The 20,453-nt window shown below is 34.5% G+C and overlaps 1 protein-coding gene across 3 annotated transcripts in view; it reads right to left on the minus strand.

Moving 5' to 3' along the window:
* The window catches only part of TTC37 (tetratricopeptide repeat domain 37), an 87,274-nt gene that overhangs the window by 22,260 nt on the left and 44,561 nt on the right, over positions 1-20,453 (minus strand). For 2 of the 3 annotated variants that reach the window (XM_042990269.1, XM_007078907.3), the window contains exons 29-37: positions 18,209-18,302; positions 15,695-15,772; positions 12,771-12,895; positions 11,851-11,974; positions 10,364-10,585; positions 9,453-9,525; positions 6,625-6,678; positions 6,328-6,439; positions 2,520-2,648 (exon numbers count right to left, since the gene is read on the minus strand). In XM_042990269.1, coding sequence (XP_042846203.1) covers positions 2,520-2,648; positions 6,328-6,439; positions 6,625-6,678; positions 9,453-9,525; positions 10,364-10,585; positions 11,851-11,974; positions 12,771-12,895; positions 15,695-15,772; positions 18,209-18,302 — 1,011 coding nt within the window. Of the gene's footprint in view, positions 1-2,519; positions 2,649-4,147; positions 4,440-6,327; positions 6,440-6,624; positions 6,679-9,452; positions 9,526-10,363; positions 10,586-11,850; positions 11,975-12,770; positions 12,896-15,694; positions 15,773-18,208; positions 18,303-20,453 lie in introns of those variants that run through there. The other variant, XM_042990277.1, reaches the window with a different exon arrangement.

Here is a 20,453-nt window from a genome sequence, read left to right on the forward strand (position 1 = left end):
TCCCAAGATAAACCCCAGGTGATCATGATGTATCATCTTTTCTATGTGTTGTTGCATTTGAATTGATACAGTGTGTTATGAATTTTTGCACCGTAGTTCTGCAGTATCCTTATTGAAGTCTTTGCCTGGTTTTGGTGTCAGGGTAATGTTGGCCATATAGAAAAAAGTTACCAAAGTTTTAAATTACTTGGAAGGATTTGTATAGAACTGGCATTATTTCTTCCTTAAATGGTTGGTAGAATTCATCAGTGAAGACATTGGGTCCTGGAGTTTTCTTTGTGGGGAGATTTAGAACTATAAATTCAGTATCTTTAATAGATATAAAGCTATTCAGTTTATTTATTTCTTCCGAAGTGAGTTTTGTGTCTTTCAAAGAATTTGTCCATTTCTAAGTTGCCAAATTTAATGGTGTAAACTTGTTCATAAGATCCTATTAGCCTTTAAATAGCTATAGTGATGTACCCTCTTTCATTTCTGACAGGGGTACTGTTTTTTATCCCTGATGTCTGGCTAGAGGTTTATTAATTCTATTGATCTTCTCAAAGAACAAGTTTTCACTTTTGTTAATTTTCTATTTCACTGATCGCTACTATTTATTACTTCTTTTCTTCTGCTTACTTTGGGTATAATTTCATCTTCCATTTTCTAGTTCTTAAGGAGAAGATGAGATCACTGATTTGAAGGCTTTAATATAGACATTTGATGCTACACATTTCTCTGTAAGCAGTGCTTTTAATACTTTGAAAGGCTGTTTTTCCCTTTTCACTCAGTTCAAAATATTTTCTCACATCCCTTCTAGCTTATTCTTTGAACTGGATTATTTAAAAGTATTTATTTAGTTTCTAAATATTTGAGAATTTTCCAGATATTTTTCTGTTACTTGTTTTTAATTTAATTCCATTGTATTAAGACAATATGCTTTATACATGATTTGAAGCCCTTTAAATTTATTTAGACCTGTTTCATGGCCCATTTAAGATTTGGGTAAATGCTCTGCATGCATTTGACAATAGGCCTTCTGCTGTTATTCGAGTATTCCACAAAGGCCAATTAGGTCAAGTTAGTTGACAGTGTTGTTCAAGTCTTTATTATATCTTTACAGATTTTTTTGTCCAATTGTTCTGTCAATTATCAAAAGATTACTAAATCTCTAGTTATAATTGTGGATTTGTCTATCCCTTTCAGTTCTGTAAGTTTTTGCTTCGTACATTTTTCCGTAAGTTTTAATTTTTTCTACCCATCTTATTGTGAAATATAATGCAGATTTTTTGTACTTTGAAGCTCTGCTACTTAGTGCTTAAATGCTTAGACTTGTTATGTTCTCTTGATGAACTGATTCCATTATGAAATGGCCTTCTGTATCATTGGCAATATCCCTTGCTCTGAAATCTAATTTGCCTGAAATTAGCAGTGCCATTTCAACTTTCTTTTTTTTTTTTAATGTTTATTCTTTTTTGAGAGAGAGAGAGAGAGAGAGAGAGAGCGAGCGCACATGAGTGGGAGAGGGGCAGAGAGAGAAGCAGACATAGCATCCAAAGCAGGCTCCAGGTTCTGAGCTGTCAGCACAGAGCCCAATGCAGGGCTTGAACTCCAGAACTGTGAGATAATAACCTGAGCTAAAGTCAGATGCTTAACTGACTCAGCCACCCAGGTGCCCCTCACCTGTTTTTGATTAGTGTTGACATGGAATATCTTTTTTCATCCTTTCACTTTTTAGGCTATTTTCATCTTTATGTTTAAATATAAATTTATATTTTATCTATTCTTCTTTTAGGCAGTATATAGTTGGCTCTTGCTTTTTTATCAATCTGACAATCTCTGCCTTTTAATTAGGGTATTTAACTTGACTACCAATATGGTTGGGTTTAACTAATGTGTTGTTTTCTATTTGTCTTATCTGGTCTTTGTTCTCTTTTCCTCTTCTTTGGATTATTTTTTATGATTTCATTTTATCTACTTTGGTGGCTTATTAACTATAACTCTATTTAGTGTCTACTTTAAATTTTAAAGTATTCATCTTTAACCTGTCACAGTCCACCTTTAAGTAATATTATACCACTTCACTTACAATGTAATTTTATAACAGAATACTTCCATTTTCCCCTTTTATCCTTTGGGCTATTGTTGTAATGTGTGCTTTGAACAATTACGTTTTAAAGAGACTTCTATCATGTCACCTGTGGATCTGTTTCTATTGAGTGATTTATCTCACTATGGGTGGTATTTTTCTACCTCTTTGCATGCCTATTCTGTTTTTAACTGGACACCAGACATTGTTAATTTTACCTTGTTGAAGGCTGAACATTTTTGTATTTCTGTAATGTTCTTGGGCTTTGTTCTGTAGGAAGTTAAGCCCCTTGAAAATGATTTCATCTTTTCAAGGCTTGTTTTTAAGCTTTGTCTGATGAGAACATAATAGCCTTTAGTGTAGGGCTAAGTGTGCCCATTACCTTTTGTCAATATCCTTCTGAGTACTTTGCCCTGAATTCATCATGTATGAAATGGTTGTTTAAGCTTACTTGAAGCAGAAACAGCAGATAACAGGGCCAAGTACAAATCCATTCTCTTCGGCTCAGTGTTGTCCACTAGAGCCAGTTTATCTTCAGCATGACAGGCTGCCATTAGCCCAGCCCAGACGGCAGGGTCACCTAAACACAGGAAATATGTTAGAAGGCTTGTTAATATCAACATATTGCTGAAAAGCTACCAAAAATGAGAGTAGGAGTTTATAAATACCAAAAAATTAAACTGAAAATAAAATAAATTATATCTCTAGAAAAAAAAAATCATTTTCTTAAAGGAAAACTATACTTTTCATTCTTCATTCTTCAAGATTTGCTTTTTTTTTTCAAAATACAGCAAAGGATGAGAAATATCCTTAAGCTCTTCCATGGCTGATTAGCTCAGCTGCCTAGAGTACTGTTCTATTGTGGAAAAGAAGAATAAGATAAAAACAGAGAGGGAGGTAAACCATAAGAGACTCAACTATAGAGAAAATAAAAGGGTTACTGGAGGGGAGGTGGGTGGGGGAATGGGCTAAACGGGTGATGGGCATTAAGGAGGGCACTTGTGATGAGCACTGTTGGGTTACATGTAAGTGATGATTCACTAAATTCTACTACTGAAACCAACAAAAAAAAAGGAAAAGTCAATTATATTCACTTTCATTGGACACCAAGGACAAGTCTCAAAGAGACATTTATGTTTATCATTCAATCTCTGTATTAAAGGTTCAATCATAGGAAAAGCAAGATAACACTCTTTCTCAGTTTTTAAGAAAAGTCTGAGTCAAAGGAAAAGCTCAAGATAACTCCATTTACATATGTTCTAACAGCCAATCGTGAAAGCCATTTTATCATTCCAAATGAAGGAATTCTATGATTATATATCCCTTCATCGATTTGATCTTTCCTTCCTTCCTTCACACCATGATAGCTTCTTCTGGGGAGAGGGGGAAGCAGTGGACTGAGACTGAGGTGGTAATAATAGAGATTATGCAGACAGATGCCTCTTTTTAAGAAAGGCAGTTGTGAAGACAAGGTGAAAAAGAACTTGGAACTTTAGAAGAGTTTTTATTTTTTGCTTTTTATTTTATAAGTCATATTTTGCAGGTTAATATTTGCATGGCCTGTATGTTAGTCCCTCTACGGTTAAAAAAAAAATTTTTTTTTTAATCCCACAAGGGGTGCTAGCTAAAAAGAGTGTCATTTAAACAAAAATTTTAGCTTCAATTTTATATTTTTTATCTAACTGCTCCATCTAATATATATCCCCTATCAAATGTCTGAAATGTTTCTCTACTTCATTTATAGAGGATCAGTATTACTGCTATAATAGTATAAGAATCATTAGAAATCTTAGGCACATAAAAAATTTTTACAAAAAAATTAAATGCATACCACCATATTATAAAATAATTCCTGCCTGAAATAATGACTACTTTATTTTAAATAACAAAAGATATAATCAAATTCTAGAATAAGGAAATGGGAACCATCCCTCAGAACTTATGGGATCTGATCAATGTATAATGAAAGGCACATGACTCTTAGATCTGGGTTTTAGGTCTAACAATGACATTAATTAACTCTGCCAGCTTTCCCTTCAGGACTCATTTTTCTATAAAACAAATGAACTGGATGATGGCTCGGGTGTCATCAGGTCTAAAATCTAAAGTTCGAACTGAGGTAGACTCAATTTCTGATTTTTTTTTTGTAGTTTCAAATTTTTATTTAAATCCCAGTTAGTTAATAATTTCTGAACATTGACATATTTCTAAGATTAAGTGAAGAAGTCCCTTAGAGATCTTAGGGTATTCTATAGTTTAGATTACAGGAGGGAGGAGATGGACATTAGTTGGCGGCAATTTCTTCTGTCACATTTCAAAAGAACTGCTGTTTTCATTTAGTCTTCCAGACTATTCAGCAACTTCAAATTCCCTATGAAATAAAGTGATAGCATAAAATATATTTATTACAAACCTCAACTTTTTAATTTTGTTAATGTTTATTTATTTTTGAGAGAGAAGACAGAGCACGAGAAGGGGGAGGGGCAGAGAGATAGGGAGACACAGAATCTGAAGCAGTCTCCAGGCTCTGACCTGTCAGCAGAGAGCCCAATGCAGGGCTTGAACCCATGAACCATGAGATCATCACTTGAGCCAAAGTCGGCACTTAACCAACTGAGCCTCCCAGGCGCCCCTCAAATTTTTTAAATATAGTTTGCTAAAAATATCTTTTTAATATCACAGAAGCAATAATCTAGCAGAAATTGGATTTTTAAAAATTTGATTCTAAATTCTTGGAATTATATTTAAATTTCTAAAAAGATTCCTTTGAATACCATCTGTCAAAACTATACTTTATTCAACTACAAGGACTAGGTATATGCTACTACCCATAACTACAATTACATTTACTTTTATTGGACTCCAAAACCAAGTCTCAGACAGGCATTCATCTTCATCACTCAGGCTCTGTTTTAAGCATCTTTGAGTATATATTTCTCCAGATAATATGGGAAAGTAAGATCATTACAGAAGACCTTATGTGGGCAACGTCACCTTTTTAACATTTAATGCCCCTCAAACAATCAAAACCTAACAGATCTTTTATCATACTAGATTCACAGTAAAAATCCTTGAGAGTAATTATATCCAATTTTTTTTTTAAATTTATTGACTTTGAAAGAGAGAGAAAAAGAAAACGCAAGCAGGAGAGGGGCAGAAAGACAAGAGGAGAGAGAGAATCCCAACGAGGCTCCACACTGTTAGCACAGAGCCTCACACAGGGCTCAAACTCATGAATCCTGAGATCATGACCTGAGCCAAAATCCAGAGTTAGATGCTTAACTAACTGAGCCACCAGGCACCCCCTGCCTTTTTTTTTTTTTTTTTTTTAATCCAATACTTCCATGAAAACACCTCTAAAAATCAAAAACTTATCCAATGTATAACAAAAACAAATTGAAATGTTTAGGGTCTCTTTTTGTTCTATTACATAAATGAAACAAGGAATAAGCAATAAGATATTGGTCTGTTTACTTGTTTTATAAAATAATCTCTGAATTACTAGATATTTAGCCATTTAGTTAGGATCTTTATAATTTATCGTGAAGACAACATTGGACTTATTTTGTACAATTTGTTTCCTAACACTCCCCAGCCAAAAGCAAAACTATTCCGATCTAACAAATGTTTGAAGTGCTCTGCGGGAATAAATTATTTAATGCTACATGTCATATTAAAAATAATATTAGTAAAAATACGCTTCATAAGCCCACAGGTATTCCAGTGCTCTGGGGCATTTCTCCAGCAGTGATAATGCAAGTATGCTGATGCAGTCGTATATACTCCCTCAGTGTGATCAATGGTATACACATGACACAAAAAGAGCCGCTCAGGTGAGGCCATCACCTTGGCATTCCAACATTACCACAGAACACACCTACACTCCTCAAGGAGCTAACTACCCATAAAGATAATTAAAATGACTAAACATGTTCATTAAATAATTTAGCAGCTATAGGTAAACCTCATTAAACCAGACAGATGCAAAACAGAAATAAAACTATTCCATGAAAATACAGAATTCAGATTTTCAATCAAGGATAATAAAGTATCCTTATGCAGATATTCCATTCAGCCTGTTTCAAGAATTTATTACCACTTAATTATCAACAGCCAAATGTAGATAATCAAATAATATGCAAAACCTTATTTTCTTAAAATTCCCTTTTATTTCATGAAAATACAAACTTTGTACCCATAAGCCGCAAATGCAAGACCAACAAAATTTGAATTAATGAAATGGATTATATTATATTCACCTGGAGAAAGAAGAGCTGCTTTCTGAATGGTCTTTAGTGCAATATTTTTTTCAGCTTCTGCTGAACTGCTTCCCATAGCTAACTGATTTACCGCAGTATACAGTAACGCCTTCTGCATAAGAGAAAAGAAGAGGGTTAACAAATTATCTTTATAGCTCAGTGACTTTCAAACTGGCTAAAAGCAGGCCTCTATTGGGTACAATGTAACCTCTTAAACTTAGGGAGAAAAATTGTTATTGTTTACCAATAATATTATTTAATAAGTAGGACATTTCCTTTGTACTGGGGAAAACTAACCTTTCCATGATTTGAGTCCAAAACATGAGCCACATTTCCTGCAACAGCACCTCCCTATAATAGAAAATAATTATTTAGATAAACTTTCACAAGTAGTAAAAATTAAGACTGATAAATTCTTTCCATTAAATCATTTGAAAAGTTCAGTTTTATCATATTTACAACTTCCAAACTCCAGAAGTATCAATTTATTACTGCATTAAGAGACAAGTTAAGTATTTTTATGAAAGAAAATCTTTTCTACTAGGATGATCTCAACTCTGCTCTTTTAAAATACTAAAAGTTACATAATTTTATACTAACCACAAGTACGTGTTTTCTAACAATTGTGATTAGATTGAAAGAGACATAGAATCTCAAAAGTGCTTTTAAGATTAACATGGTTTTACTCCACGGAAATATTAGTATTTTAAAAATTTCTGTAGTCCCTAGTAAAATGAATAGCCAAAGTTCAGAGAGCTTGAAACTAATCACTGATTCAATAATCAACTCAATACTAAAAATGAGAAAAATATATATATCATAGTTTTTGTAAAGTCAATTTGAAATCCTTAATTTTTAAAAATTCAACCAGACATTTTACCTGGAAAAAAAAAAAGTGAATTATAAGAATGATTTTATTTTATTTCAGAAGTATACTGTTCTCTTCATTTTATATTGGAATTGGAGTATCAGAAATGTTTTGCACATCACATTTACCACATAAAGAACACTAAAAACAAACTTTAAAAAATATGTCAACATAAAACAAATAGAAGATGGATTAAAAAGAAAACAGGGGTGCCTGGGTGGTTCAGTCGGTTGTGCATCCTACTTCAGCTTAGGTCATGATCTCAGTTTCTGAGTTTGAGCCCTGCGTCGGCTTCTGTGCTGACAGCTCGGAGCCTGGAGCTGCTTCAGATTCTGTGTCTTCCTCTCTCTCTGCCCCTGCCCCGCTTCTGCTCTGCCTCTCTGTCTCTCAAAAATGAATAAATGTAAAAAAAATAAAAGAGGAAGAAAAAAAAGAAAACAACACAGGGGTGCCTGGGTGGCTCAGTCAGTTGGGCGTCCAACTCTTGATTTTGGCTCTCAGGTCATAATCTCACAGTTTGTCAGTTTGAGTCCCACGTTGGGCTCTGCGCTAACAGCATGAAGCCTGCTTGGTATTCTGTCTCCCTCTCTCTGTGCCTTTCCTCCATTTGCTCTCTTTATCTCTCTCAAAATAAATAAAAATTTTAAAAAGGAAATTAAAAAGAAAAAAAGAAACACAGAAAGTAGAAGGAGGATTCAGGAGTTAGATCTGGGATGATCCATCACCACAAAGACTGTGATTTTGCACAAGTTGTTTAATATCTACATCTCATGTGTCCTCTATAAAATGGACATTAATTGGAGCTACTTCATATGATTGTTGGGATTAAAGGACAAAATATATACAGTAATTGGCACATAATAAGTACTTTATTCTAGTAATAATGATGATGTTCTAGGTTCTTTGTACTACCATGTGTGAAAACCAGTAGGAATAAAAAATAAAAGCAGACCCCCACACACTCCAGACAGTGGAATTATTAGATGTAATAAGGTTCAAAATATATTAGCTACTACCATTATGTTTACCAACCAGTTAAGTAACTCTGAAAGGGCTTAGTAACCACAGAAGTTAACAAAATAGTTTATAGACTCCTAAAAATATCTGGTTATTATGAACTAAAATATAATATATAATTCCTTTCATAGAACATCAATGACTTTGGGGTGCCTGGGTAGTTCAGTTGGTTAAACATTCAACTCTTTGTTTCAGCTCAGGTCATGATCTCACAGTTCATGAGTTTGAGCCCTGTGACAGCATAGAGCCTGCATGGGATTCTCTCTCCCCCTCTCTCTGTCCCTCCCTGACTCACATATTCTCTCTCTCTCTCTCTCTCTCTCTCAAAATAAATAAACTTAAATTAAAAAAAAAAAAAAAAGAATAACTTCATGTTGTGATTTACATTTTTAGATTTTAGACATTACCAATGTTCCAGCTCTTAATTTCTTTTTTTTAGGTCTTTTTTTTTTTTTTAATTTTTTTTAACATTTATTTATTTTTGAAACAGAGAGAGACACAGCATGAACGGGGGAGGGGCAGAGAGAGAGGGAAACACAGAATCGGAAGCAGGATCCAGGCTCTGAGCCATCAGCCCAGAGCCCGATGCAGGGCTCAAACTCGCAGACCATGAGATCGTGACCTGAGCTGAAGTCGGACGCTTAACCGACTGAGCCACCCAGGCGCCCCTTTTAGGTCTTTTTTTTAATGTTTATTTATTTTTGAGAGAGAGCAAGTGTGAGCAGGGGAGGGGCAGAGAGAGAGGGATACAGAGGATTCGAAGCAGGCTCCACGGTGCCAGCGCAGACCCCAACGCAGGGCATGAACCCATGAACCGGGAGGCCATGACCCAAGCCGAAGTCAGACGCTTAACCAACTGAGTCACCCAGTCGCCCCTCTCATTCTTAATTTCTTATCTTTAAGGAACTTTTAGATAAAACCATCTTCTGGGATTCAGAAACACAATAGTTAATTCTCCCTAAATAGCAACATTATAAACATAACCTAACTACATAGCCATTAACATAGTTTGTAGGTATTAAAAAGTCCACCTACTTCTTTGTATCTTTCATAATGCCTGCCAGAACTAGTACAATAGTGCATGAAAAAAACTCAGTGTACTGCTTGTTGAATGACTAATGGAAAATCTGGCTGTATTCGTTGTTTCCCAGAATGATAATGCTAATACTTTAAAAAATTTTATTATTCACTACATCGCAAATTATTTTATCTTTTTGCCAGAATTTAGAACATTACTCACCTTTGCACTTCGGTGAGTATACTGAGCAACTACTCGGGACAACAGAGACCAAAGAGCAGGATCAGCTGGGTTACTACAGGGATAATCAAAAGCAGAAGGCTTAGAGATGGGAGACACTTTAACCACAAAAAGTAAAAGTAACCAACATTTTACTTAGTACCTAAGTTCAAAATCTTGTCGACCTCTAAAACAAGTTCATATTAATTGTCTATGTGTGAATGAAAGCGCCTTAATTTTTAGAAAACATATCTCCTATATACATCAAGAGTCCTTATGAAAATAAGAGGGAAAAATCAGTAATACGATGATTACAAAGCCATGAGATTAAGAAAAGCTAAGGAAATTTAATATGTTGTGTTCAAGGAAAACACAAGGAGATGAAAATTGTGGAAGGAAAAACAAACTACATTTACAACACTTTACTACCGAAAATAAAACAAATAACTACTGTTACTAGTAATAACAGCTTTCTATTTTCTAAATTTTGAAGACATTAATGAATGTTTGAGTGGCCAAAAAATTCCTAAGACCATCAAAGTGGGCAGTATCAGATAACAAATGGGCAATACCACAAGCTTAAGCATAAATAAGGGCAAAAATAAATAAATGAAAGAATAAACAAGGGCTTCTGTATTAAAATGAGGTTCAGGACTTAACCTGAGTAAGTGCAAAATTTCTGTTCTCTTATCTCCTTATCAACTGAATTAAAAAAAAAAAATTTATAGACGAAATAATGTGTATAGTTATTTACCTGACTAACAGGTAACTGCTCCTAAGTGCAGTTTCATAAAACCACGTTCTGGTTTCCAAATACATATGTTTACCTGATTTTACATTTATATTTATATTCCCAGTGTCAAAGATCAGCTCATCAAGTATAGTTATTCCAAGTTCACAAGCACAGAACTTACCTGTGAACAGCTTTAGATGCTTGTCTCTGCACTGCCACACTGCGGCCTTGCAGTGCATAAATTGCTGAAGAAAGAAGGCACTTGTGATAATTACTGTCTTTCTGTTTGATGTGCTTCAGTAATTCATTAAGTGCCGCTTTTGACAGTGTAGGATCCTGCATTGTCAATCCTAGAGCACACAAGGCTTGAAGGCTTTCTGTGGTTGGTTCCTTTAAGATAGAGCTGTAAACATTTTTAATTGTCTATTAGCCAAAGTACACTAGTCTGTAAGTATTAAAACATATTTAACATTTAGTAAAAAAGCAATTTACTTAAAGATTCACCAAACTAAGTTCAAATTTAAGATAAACATAAAACAGATTCCTTGGCTTCTAGGGACAGCAATTTCCCTGAATGTCTAAAGCATTAAAAATACCAAGAGCTTTCCACAGTGCAACAGCCAAATTTCTTTTCTGTTCATTATATCTAAGTTTTAGAAACAAGTACAAACAGCGTTTTGTGGTTTGAGTTTTAGATAATTAACCATATAACCATGTAAATAACCATAGATACCATAGGCTGTTATTTTATTAATTTATTCCAAAAATATAGAAATAGGTACAATATATTGGTATAATTTTTCTATTTTTATTTGTTATTTACTTTTTTTAAATATTTATTTATTTTGAGACAAAGAGGGAGAGAGAGTGTGAACACGGACGAGGCAAGACAGAGGGAGAGAGAGAATACCAAGCAGGCTCCATACTCAGCAGAAGCCTGATGCAGGGCTCGAACTCATGATCATGAGATCACAATCTGAGCTGAAATCAAGAGCTAAGACACTTAACCAACTGAGCCACCCAGGCACCCCTGCTATGATTTTTTTTTTTTAAGTTTTAATTTTAAATGAATTTTATCAGGTTAACTTGAAAAAGAAAGAGAAAGAAATCTCTTTGGGGACCAAAGAGGCCAACAAAAAAAAGCCAGTTAGAAATGCCTTCATTAAAGATTTAACATCTTATTAGATCAAGTGATCAATTACTCTTTTTTTTTTTTATAAACATAAACATTTTTGAGAGAGAGAAAGAGTGTGAGAGGGGGAGGGGCAAGAGAGAGGGAGACACAGAATCTGAAGCAGGCTCCAGGCTCTGAGCTGTCAGCAGAGAGGCCGTTGTGGGTGGGGCTCGAACTCCCGAAGCGTGAGATCATGGCCTGAGTTGAAGTGGAAGCTTAACCGAGGCCCAGGAGCCCCTCGATTACTCTTTTAAACAAAAAAATAATACACAGAGAATACAGGATGCTTTTGAAGGACTGGATGGATCCAGAGCTAAGAATTAAGCCATGATCTCTAGCTCCACCTATGATTTTCAGTTCACAACTGGTTCAGTCCCATCTTTTTTGTTCACCAAAAAGATCCAACATTAAAAGCCTCATTTTACATTATTCCAATTTTTAATCCAATGTTTAAGTATCTGGTCTCGTGAAGTGTTGATGTCAACCATACATACCATTTAAATAGCAATGTCTTGGCTACATCCATTTTTCCTTGTTTATACTCTGTTATTGCTAGAGCTGTCAAGATATGCGCTTTGTCCTGCTCTGATTCAACAACAGACAAGGCTCTCTCATAGGCTATTACACAGAGTTGGAAACAGAAACAAAACAATATAAACACAATTTTGATTGACAAATAGTGAAATTTCTCCCTTTCTAATCTTATTTTTTAAAGGTCTAACTATAATTACATGTTATTGTTCCCTTATTTTCAAGTGGACAGAACAAACATTTATAATAATCTAACTTGGTTTAACTGGCTCAAGGTGATACTGGGCATATCATTAGGATTATTGTGGGACATTCCCCAACTTCTATCTTTACAGGGAAGTCTTTAAGAGATGTGAAGACTTGTAGCCATTGAGATATCATGAAAATTCTCACATGCATACCAGTAACTCCATCAAGCTGTAGATACTTAAAATGAGCTGCACACACATAGATTGGGTCTTTATATATACATGAGAATGTACTCAATGAGCATTTCTGGAGAAAATAAAACACTATTACTAACAACGGTTAAGGTCTTCATTTATCAGAAATTTACACTTAAGCAAAGACCTGCTTTCAGGTGGTAACGCGTATTTCTACCTTAAGTGATCTTTGGCCTCAGTTTCCTCATGTAAATAATAAAGATAAATACTCAGCTCATAACACTGCTATAAGGCCTATTCATCAAAATAATGTATTAAATAAGGAAACAGATAAAAAGTACCTAGTGTCATTCCTGGTTACTAGTCAGATTTAAATAAACATTGCAAGTCCTGTTCCCATTTCAATGTTCCATCTTTCTATATGTAAGTTTGTTGTAATTAAATTCCACTCAGCCCTAGAAAAGTAAGATGTGCCCTTTAGCATCAAGCAACATACTCACCTTTGCTGCTTTCCTTATATAGACCTTTCATAAATAAAGCCAATGCAAAACCTATGATGTCTTCTAACTCTTCAAGAGGTGTTGACTTAAAAGTCTGGATAGCTTTATCATATTCACCAATGGAACTAAGAAGCAAAACATAACTTACTTTTAATATTAAAAAATTTTTTGGTTTACATCATAAAAATACAGAGAGATACTAAGGTTCTTTTAATACCTTCACCTACCTCATCTATCACTGTTAAGGCTATAGAAAAGATAAAATAAAAGGCGTACTGTTTATTTCAAATAAGATGCACTGGGGTAATTTAACTTCAAAATTTGCTTCCTTTAAATTACATGTGAAAGTGATTAGTTTGGCTAAATTACAGAGTCTTTCTTATTAACGAACTTGAACTAAAATCCCAAGTTATAAAAAATAATTTGAAGTTAACTTCTATACAGAACTCTTTAAGCTACATATGTGGGTTGAATATTACCCTATGAGTATTGTCCGAGCATCTTTGACAAGCTTAACTAAAGTCAGAAAATACCTAGTCAAAATCAAACCTAGCCTTTGTGTAAAGTGTTTACCTGCACATCCTTTTTTTGGAAGTATAAAGATACACTAAATTCCACAGATAAAACTATAGATTACCTTTTCTGTATTTAATAGGAAGAAAAGTAAAACTTGTTACATATGATAAAAGTACAATACTTTTTAACAACAAAAAAATAATTGTTTTGCTTATTTAAAGATGAAGAGTAGCTGCCATCACCTGGAAATGATACACTGTGGCTTTGAGATTCTTATTTTTGGTATCCATCACTATAATCACAAGCTGTTTCTATTTTTAATGTGTTATTGGAAATCTTTTTAGAAAATCCTTTTAATCTTGAGGAGTGTGTGTGGTAGCTAAAAATACAATCTTTGGTTCTAAAATTAGTTCTCATAAAGGTGAAAGATTTTAAAAAGCAAAAAAATTTAAGGTTTTTAAAATAAAAAAAAACCCAGGGCGCCTGGGTGGCTCAGTCGGTTGAGTGGCCGACTTCGGCTCAGGTCACGATCTCGCAGTCCGTGAGTTCGAGCCCCGCGTCGGGCTGTGTGCTGACAGCTCAGAGCCTGGAGCCTGTTTCAGATTCTGTGTCTCCCTCTTTCTCACCCTCCCCCGTTCATGCTCTGTCTCTCTCTGTCTCAAAAATAAATAAACGTTAAAAAAATTAAAAAAAAAAATTTGTTAAAATAAAAAAAAAAACCCTCAAATTTTGGTAAATATTTTGATGAAGGAAAGAGGGCTACCTTAAATTGTTCATGGATATATACATATATTAATTTAAAAAAAACACTATCTTCAAACATGTGATTACTTTTGTAGAGAAAAGAATAGAACTAGAAAGGGCACAAGGGGCTTCAACTTTACTTGTAAATTTTTCTTTGGGAAGAGAAAAGAAAAAAAAACACCCTGAAGACAATGGACAATTTTAAGATCTGTTATATTTGAGCAGTGACTATTCATTAAATTACATTCTATACTACTTACTGCATTTTGCATGTTTAATGTATTTCATAATAAAACAAATTAAAAAGATGATCTATTTTCAATAGGAGATAGAGATTTTCTTCTAAAATATTTACATTACATCAAAACTAAAGAGAACAGATACTTGTTCCATATAATTTCTTATAACCTATCTTCTGCTACAACAAAATCTTAGAAATAACAAAACTCCATCAACTCCTAAACAAAACAGTTTAAGATAAATGGAAGGAAGAGCAGTCAGAACAATAGTATTTTCCTGTCTATGGATATTTTTCAGTTACACAAATATAAAAGAAAATAACTGGCTACCTCAGATCTCTAGTATGTACCTCTTTAAAAGATGTAGGCACTAACCTTAAAATATCAAACTACAGTTTTGATCATTCAATTTGGGGGCAGTTTTCAGCTTGAGGAACACCTCTCTAACTGAAGCCAAAAACCTTCCCCCCACTGCCCCATAACACTTCTATTCTCCAGACCTAATTCTATTCTCTAAAATACCTAGGTTTTAATCTTTTTTTTTAAATTATTTTTCAGTCAAAAGTCTTTGAGAATCTGAAAAAGCTATACAGCTCTCTCTCCATCCCAAAATATACATACACAAAAAATTTTTTGCACAATTTTATTTTTTGAATGTTTATTTATTTTTGAGAGAGAAAGAGTGAGAGCATGAGCAGAGGAGGGGCAGAGAGAGAGGGGGAGACACAGAATCTGAAGTAGGCTCCAGGCTCCGAGCTGTCAGCTCAGAGCCCAACACAGGACTCGAACCCATGAACCATGAGACCATGACCTGAGGAAGTCGGATGATCAACCGACTGAGCCACCCAGGCGCCCCTTTGTAAAATTTTAAAAGGGCTTTTTTTTTTTCTTTTTTGATGGAAGGAAAGAGGGCTGGCTACCTTAGATTGTTTATGGATACATACATATATTATTTAATACTTATTTATTTAATATTAATTAAAAATTAATGAAATATATTAATTTATTTAAGGTATGTAATACATACATTAATACATATATTAATAGATCTCTAAAGTCCATTCCCAGTGTAAATATATATAGCATGCAAATGAGAATAAGTCCAATTTCTCTTCCAATTAACAAGGGTTCTACTATACAGACAGCAACGCCTCTCTTTGAAATGTTCTCTTGTATAGTCCACAACCATCAGTTCTAAATCTGCTTCTCACTAAAGCACAGTGCCACTAGGTACCGTTAGAGGAACAGGAAAGTATTAACAGAGCCCAGTATTGAGGAGATTATGTATCCAGAGGACATAATCATCAGCCCACTCATCTCTACATGTTCCATTACTCTGGATTCATCACTACCTCACTAGTCCAATAGCTTTCACCAGAAAAGTCTAACAGATTCACAGAATTAATGGGGAAAAAATATGCTTACCATAATAATCTGCCATAATTTCTTACTGTAACATTATAAGTATCTTGGTCTTCCACACTTTGTAACAATAACATTGCCCTGGAAAAAAAAAGGGGGCGGGGGGGGGCAGGTATTTTAAATTAGCTCTGTGAAACAGCATTCTTTTACTCTTCTTCTTTAACTGAATCTACAGATTCTTGTTTTCTTCATTTCATTCATCTAATTCTTTAATGTCAGCTATAACAAGTTTTTCACATATTAATAAGTTGGTACACCAAAAACAATATGTAGATTTTAGACTATCAGGAAAGGAACTTGAATAAGGTGATCTCTTATTTAGTGAAATCATTCATCACACGTGAGTTTTAAATATTCCAAAAAAACTTAATCTAAATACAGGAAACAATGGTATCACTATTTTAAGTTTTGACATTAACTCAAGTATACAGCAAACAATCTTAAAAATATTTATATACTAGTGGTTTAAGTTAGGAAGCCAGGAAATTGAGTGCTTTCATGTGCACTTAACTTTTACATATAGAAAAATATTTAAGCAATACTTAGTTAAGAAAGAAAAGATTTATCAGGAGTCCCTAAAGGCTTAGAATAAATACATCAACATGTGACATGTCTCATTTTTATCTTGTGTTCAGTCCCCTTTGGGAAAGCAGAAAAATGTCTTAACAACTAATAGGAGTTGGATATTTAGTAAGATTTTTTTGTTTTTTTTTATTTTCTTTTCTGTTTAAAAAGGATGATCTAGGGAGAAACACTCAAGTGATGTTACATGAAAAACAAATATTTGCCTAAGAAGTCTAAGGCCGTATTACACATTAATATACTATACTATACTATACTATACTATACTATATTATACTATACTATACTGGTTAGATTTATACCTAATTTGTGGTTTCAAGCCTCAAATACTTGTCTAAGGCAGAAAACAACAGCAGTGATTGGTCAAGGAAGACTGGTGCATATCCACATGACTGTGGAGTTGCTATTTTAACTTGAAGGCGTAACTAGTTGTTAGATTCACACTATTTGTGATTAGAGTATATACAATAAAATGGCAAGCACTCTGAAGTTAATCTTCTTTGTTTAAAAATCCTGCTCACTGTTGTATTCTACCATATTTCTACAATTTGTTTACTATTAAGCTTATCATGCCATTGAAAGACACAGAATTGTTGCTTTTCATGAACTTCCACATATACCTTTAAAAAAGAACTTCCTGGGGCGCCTGGGTGGCTCTGTCGGTTAAGCATCCGACTTCCGCTCAGGTCATGATCTCGCAGGTTGTGAGTTCCAGCCCCACGTCAGGCTCTGTGCTGACAGCTCAGAGCCTGGAGCCTGTTTCGGATTCTGTGTCTCCCTCTCTCTCTCTCTCTGCCCCTCCCCTGCTCATGCTCTGTCTCTCTCTGTCTCTCAAAAATAAATAAATGTTAAAAAATAAAAATAAAAAATAAAATAAAAAAGAACTTCTTGATTATATAGCCTCCAGTACCATCTAGTGATAACTCCTTTGAACTGCCAGGAGATCCATGAAAGGGCATGGCAAAGCATTTGGGACACCTCAATGACTTTGTATCTGACAAAGTTCCTTCTAAGTATCTATTTTTTACTTTTAAGGGAATGATACATGCAGTTAGGTCTTTTAACTTTTCAACTAGTATCCCCAACATTGTCATTTTTTTATTCACCAATCAATTAATTTGCAGAGAATAAACCTGCAAGTTGATTTCATTGTCTACCACCCTCTTGGTTGGTCATTTCACTCGAGCACACGGTCCTTGTTTTCTCAACATGGAAAGTGCATTCCTGTTTCAGAGCACTTGCTCTCGCTGTTCCTCTGCCTGGAATGCTGTTGCCCTCTTGAATGGCTTATAGCCTCACTTCATGCAGCCCAAGCCTCAACTGCCTCTTTACTAAGCCTATGCTTGTTAAACCTGCCTCAAATTCACTGCCTGCCTTCACAGTCCCTGACCCTCTACCCCATTTTGATTTTCTTTCTTAGCAATTACCATCACAGATGTCTATAAGCTTATGATATGCCTCCCCACCACCAGGTCAGAAGCTCCATGAAAATGGAGTCTGTGTCTGTTTTATTTCACTGCTCAATTGCTAGTGTCAAGGACAATGTTTGGCACACAGCAGTTGAAAAACTATGTATTGAATGAATAAAATACAGTAGATCTTAAAGCGATTCAGACAAATATAATGTTCTTATTTCTTCTCTGAATGAGCCTACACATTTTTAAAATAAAGAGACAGATTTTTCTAAAACAGAATCTGGGAGACTTTTCAGTTTGATTTTTGTTTTTTCTCCTGTCTGTCTCTCTGGGATAGAGCAACAGAAACCAAAATATAGCTGAAAATTTAAAACTGAATTTTTAAAAATGTAATGATAGATAATTAGAGATCAGGAAAGGAATCAGAACATTTGTGTAGCACCTTCTTCATGAAATGAAAACAAATTTTAAAAAGCCAAGTGATAAATACAGACGACTCTTAATTAAATGTAGAGTTTACCTTTGGTATGCACCTGCTGCTTCCTTTCTCAGTTGTAGATGTTCATTTAAGTAACCCAACATTGTGAAAGCTGGAGCATAATTCTGAATTCTTTCTGGAAATCCAAAAATATCTTTTCTTTACATGTGCATGTTGATCGTATTTGTAAAATGTGAGCCCTATTTTCAATGCCTTTAACACCAGATTACTTCCTGAGATCACAGCTATTAAGAATGGTCTCATTTTTATCTTGACTATAAAGTACTAGTAATCATTTTATAACTGTTTTAAGTTATTGAATATTTTATAAGTATTTATAGTTTCTCGTTATGCTTAAAGTCTAAACATTTTTATCCCCAAAGGTGTAATAATTTGAAATTGTAGCTTATATTAACACTAGTCATGAGATTCATAAGGAAATTCAGTTTTTTGGCTAATCACTTAATCTTTCCTGCAATTTTCTTGGTGGTTTGCTTCCAATTTCTATGTGTTTTTAAAAAATTCACTCAGTATTATACACTGGAAACACGGGATGACTTGGGCACTTTCAGTGCAGAACTTTGAAATTTTAATGTCAAAAAACATCATCTATCTACTAATGCACAAAGAAGAAACACATCTGATTTATTTAAAAGCAGTATTGAGAGGGGTGCCTGGGTGGCTCAGTTGATCAAGCGTTCGACTACGGCTCAGGTCATGATCTCGTGGTCTACAAGGTCAAGCCTTGGTTGGGCTCTGTGCTGACAGCTGACAGTCTGGAGCCTGCTTCAGGTTCTGTGCCTCCCTCTCTCTCTGCCCCTCCCCTGCTCATGCTCTGTCTGTCTCTGTCTCTGTCTCTGTCTCTCTCTCAAAAATAATTAAACATTAAAAAACTTAAAAGTAGTATTGGGAAACAAACCATCACTTAAAATCCCTTAAAATTGCTTAACAAAGTACAGTGTAACCACAATTTATATGATAGTTAGGCTCTAACGTCAAAGCATAAAGTGAAAATCACATAATCAACCTTATTCTTGAAAAATCCTAACGTCACAAAAGAGAGGAATACCAAAACTGAATCACACTAAAAAGAGATTCATGCCTTCCAAGTACACTCACCCTAAGGCAAACTGTCAGCCAGACAAATAGATATGACTCCACTCTAGGGTAAAAAACCAGAGTATGCATAACTATCAGGGAATTATGTGTTCATTGTTCTAGGGATCCAAATTTTGTAGAAAGGTAAATATTTACCCCTGTGTAAATTCTTTATAAATGTTACCCATTCTTACGGAAATTTATCAATAAAACTTCTGATCCATACACTCTCACAGAGGCTCTAGATATTTATTGGAGTCATTCATTTTGGGAAATGGCGTAAGATGTTAGTGCTCTGATGTGCTGATGTTTATAAACTAACTGCCTTCTGCTCAAGTATCCCAGGCTCAATGCAGGAAGAGTATTACAATCCTCTCCATACCTATGATGAGAAATTTTCTCTTCTGCTTTTCAGTTTATCTGTTTCTTCATAATACTAAACTGCCCATAAAACTGCTTAAACTTCTTTCTTCTTTATTAGAATTTCTCAAGGGATAAATAAAAGGCTAGCAAAACTAACATTTCTTGAGTATCCAGGGTACTTTGCATATCATTTTGTATAAATCATCCCATTTAAACTCTAAGCAATAGATGCTTTTATTCCTGTATTACAGATGAGAAAACTAAAATCCAATTCGGTAATATGACAAAGGTTTCACCATAGCTAAGAGGAGGAGCAGAGACTAAAAGCCACTGGTAGTTTTCCACCCCCCACCTCCCATGACCACAAGTGCATTCCTTAATTAATCCACATCACCTGCCTCACCCATTCACCCACCCACATTCCCTATGGTAACCATCAGTTTGTTCTGTATAGTTAAGAGTGTGTTTCTTGGTTTGTCACCTCTCTTATTTTTTAAACTTTGCTAGTTTGTTTTGTTTCTTAAATTCCACATATGAGTGAAATCATATGGTATTTTTGGACTTATTTGACTCTATTGACTTATTCTTTTTGGACTTACTTGACTCTATTGTCTCTATTTGACTTGTTTCATTTAATTTGACTTATTACACTCTAGCTCCATCCATGTTGCTACAAATGGCAAGATTAAACTGGTAATAAAACTATTAGTTTTAGTAAGGAAGAAAGGAAAATTTTACAATAGATGGTTAATGAAACTTCACTATTCTGTCCTTTTCCTGAGGCTACATGTATTTTTCCAGTATTCTGAAGAAAAATCAGGTGTTA

Source organism: Panthera tigris, chromosome A1 (assembly GCF_018350195.1).
Source record: "Panthera tigris isolate Pti1 chromosome A1, P.tigris_Pti1_mat1.1, whole genome shotgun sequence".
NCBI classification, from domain to species: Eukaryota; Metazoa; Chordata; class Mammalia; order Carnivora; family Felidae; genus Panthera; species Panthera tigris.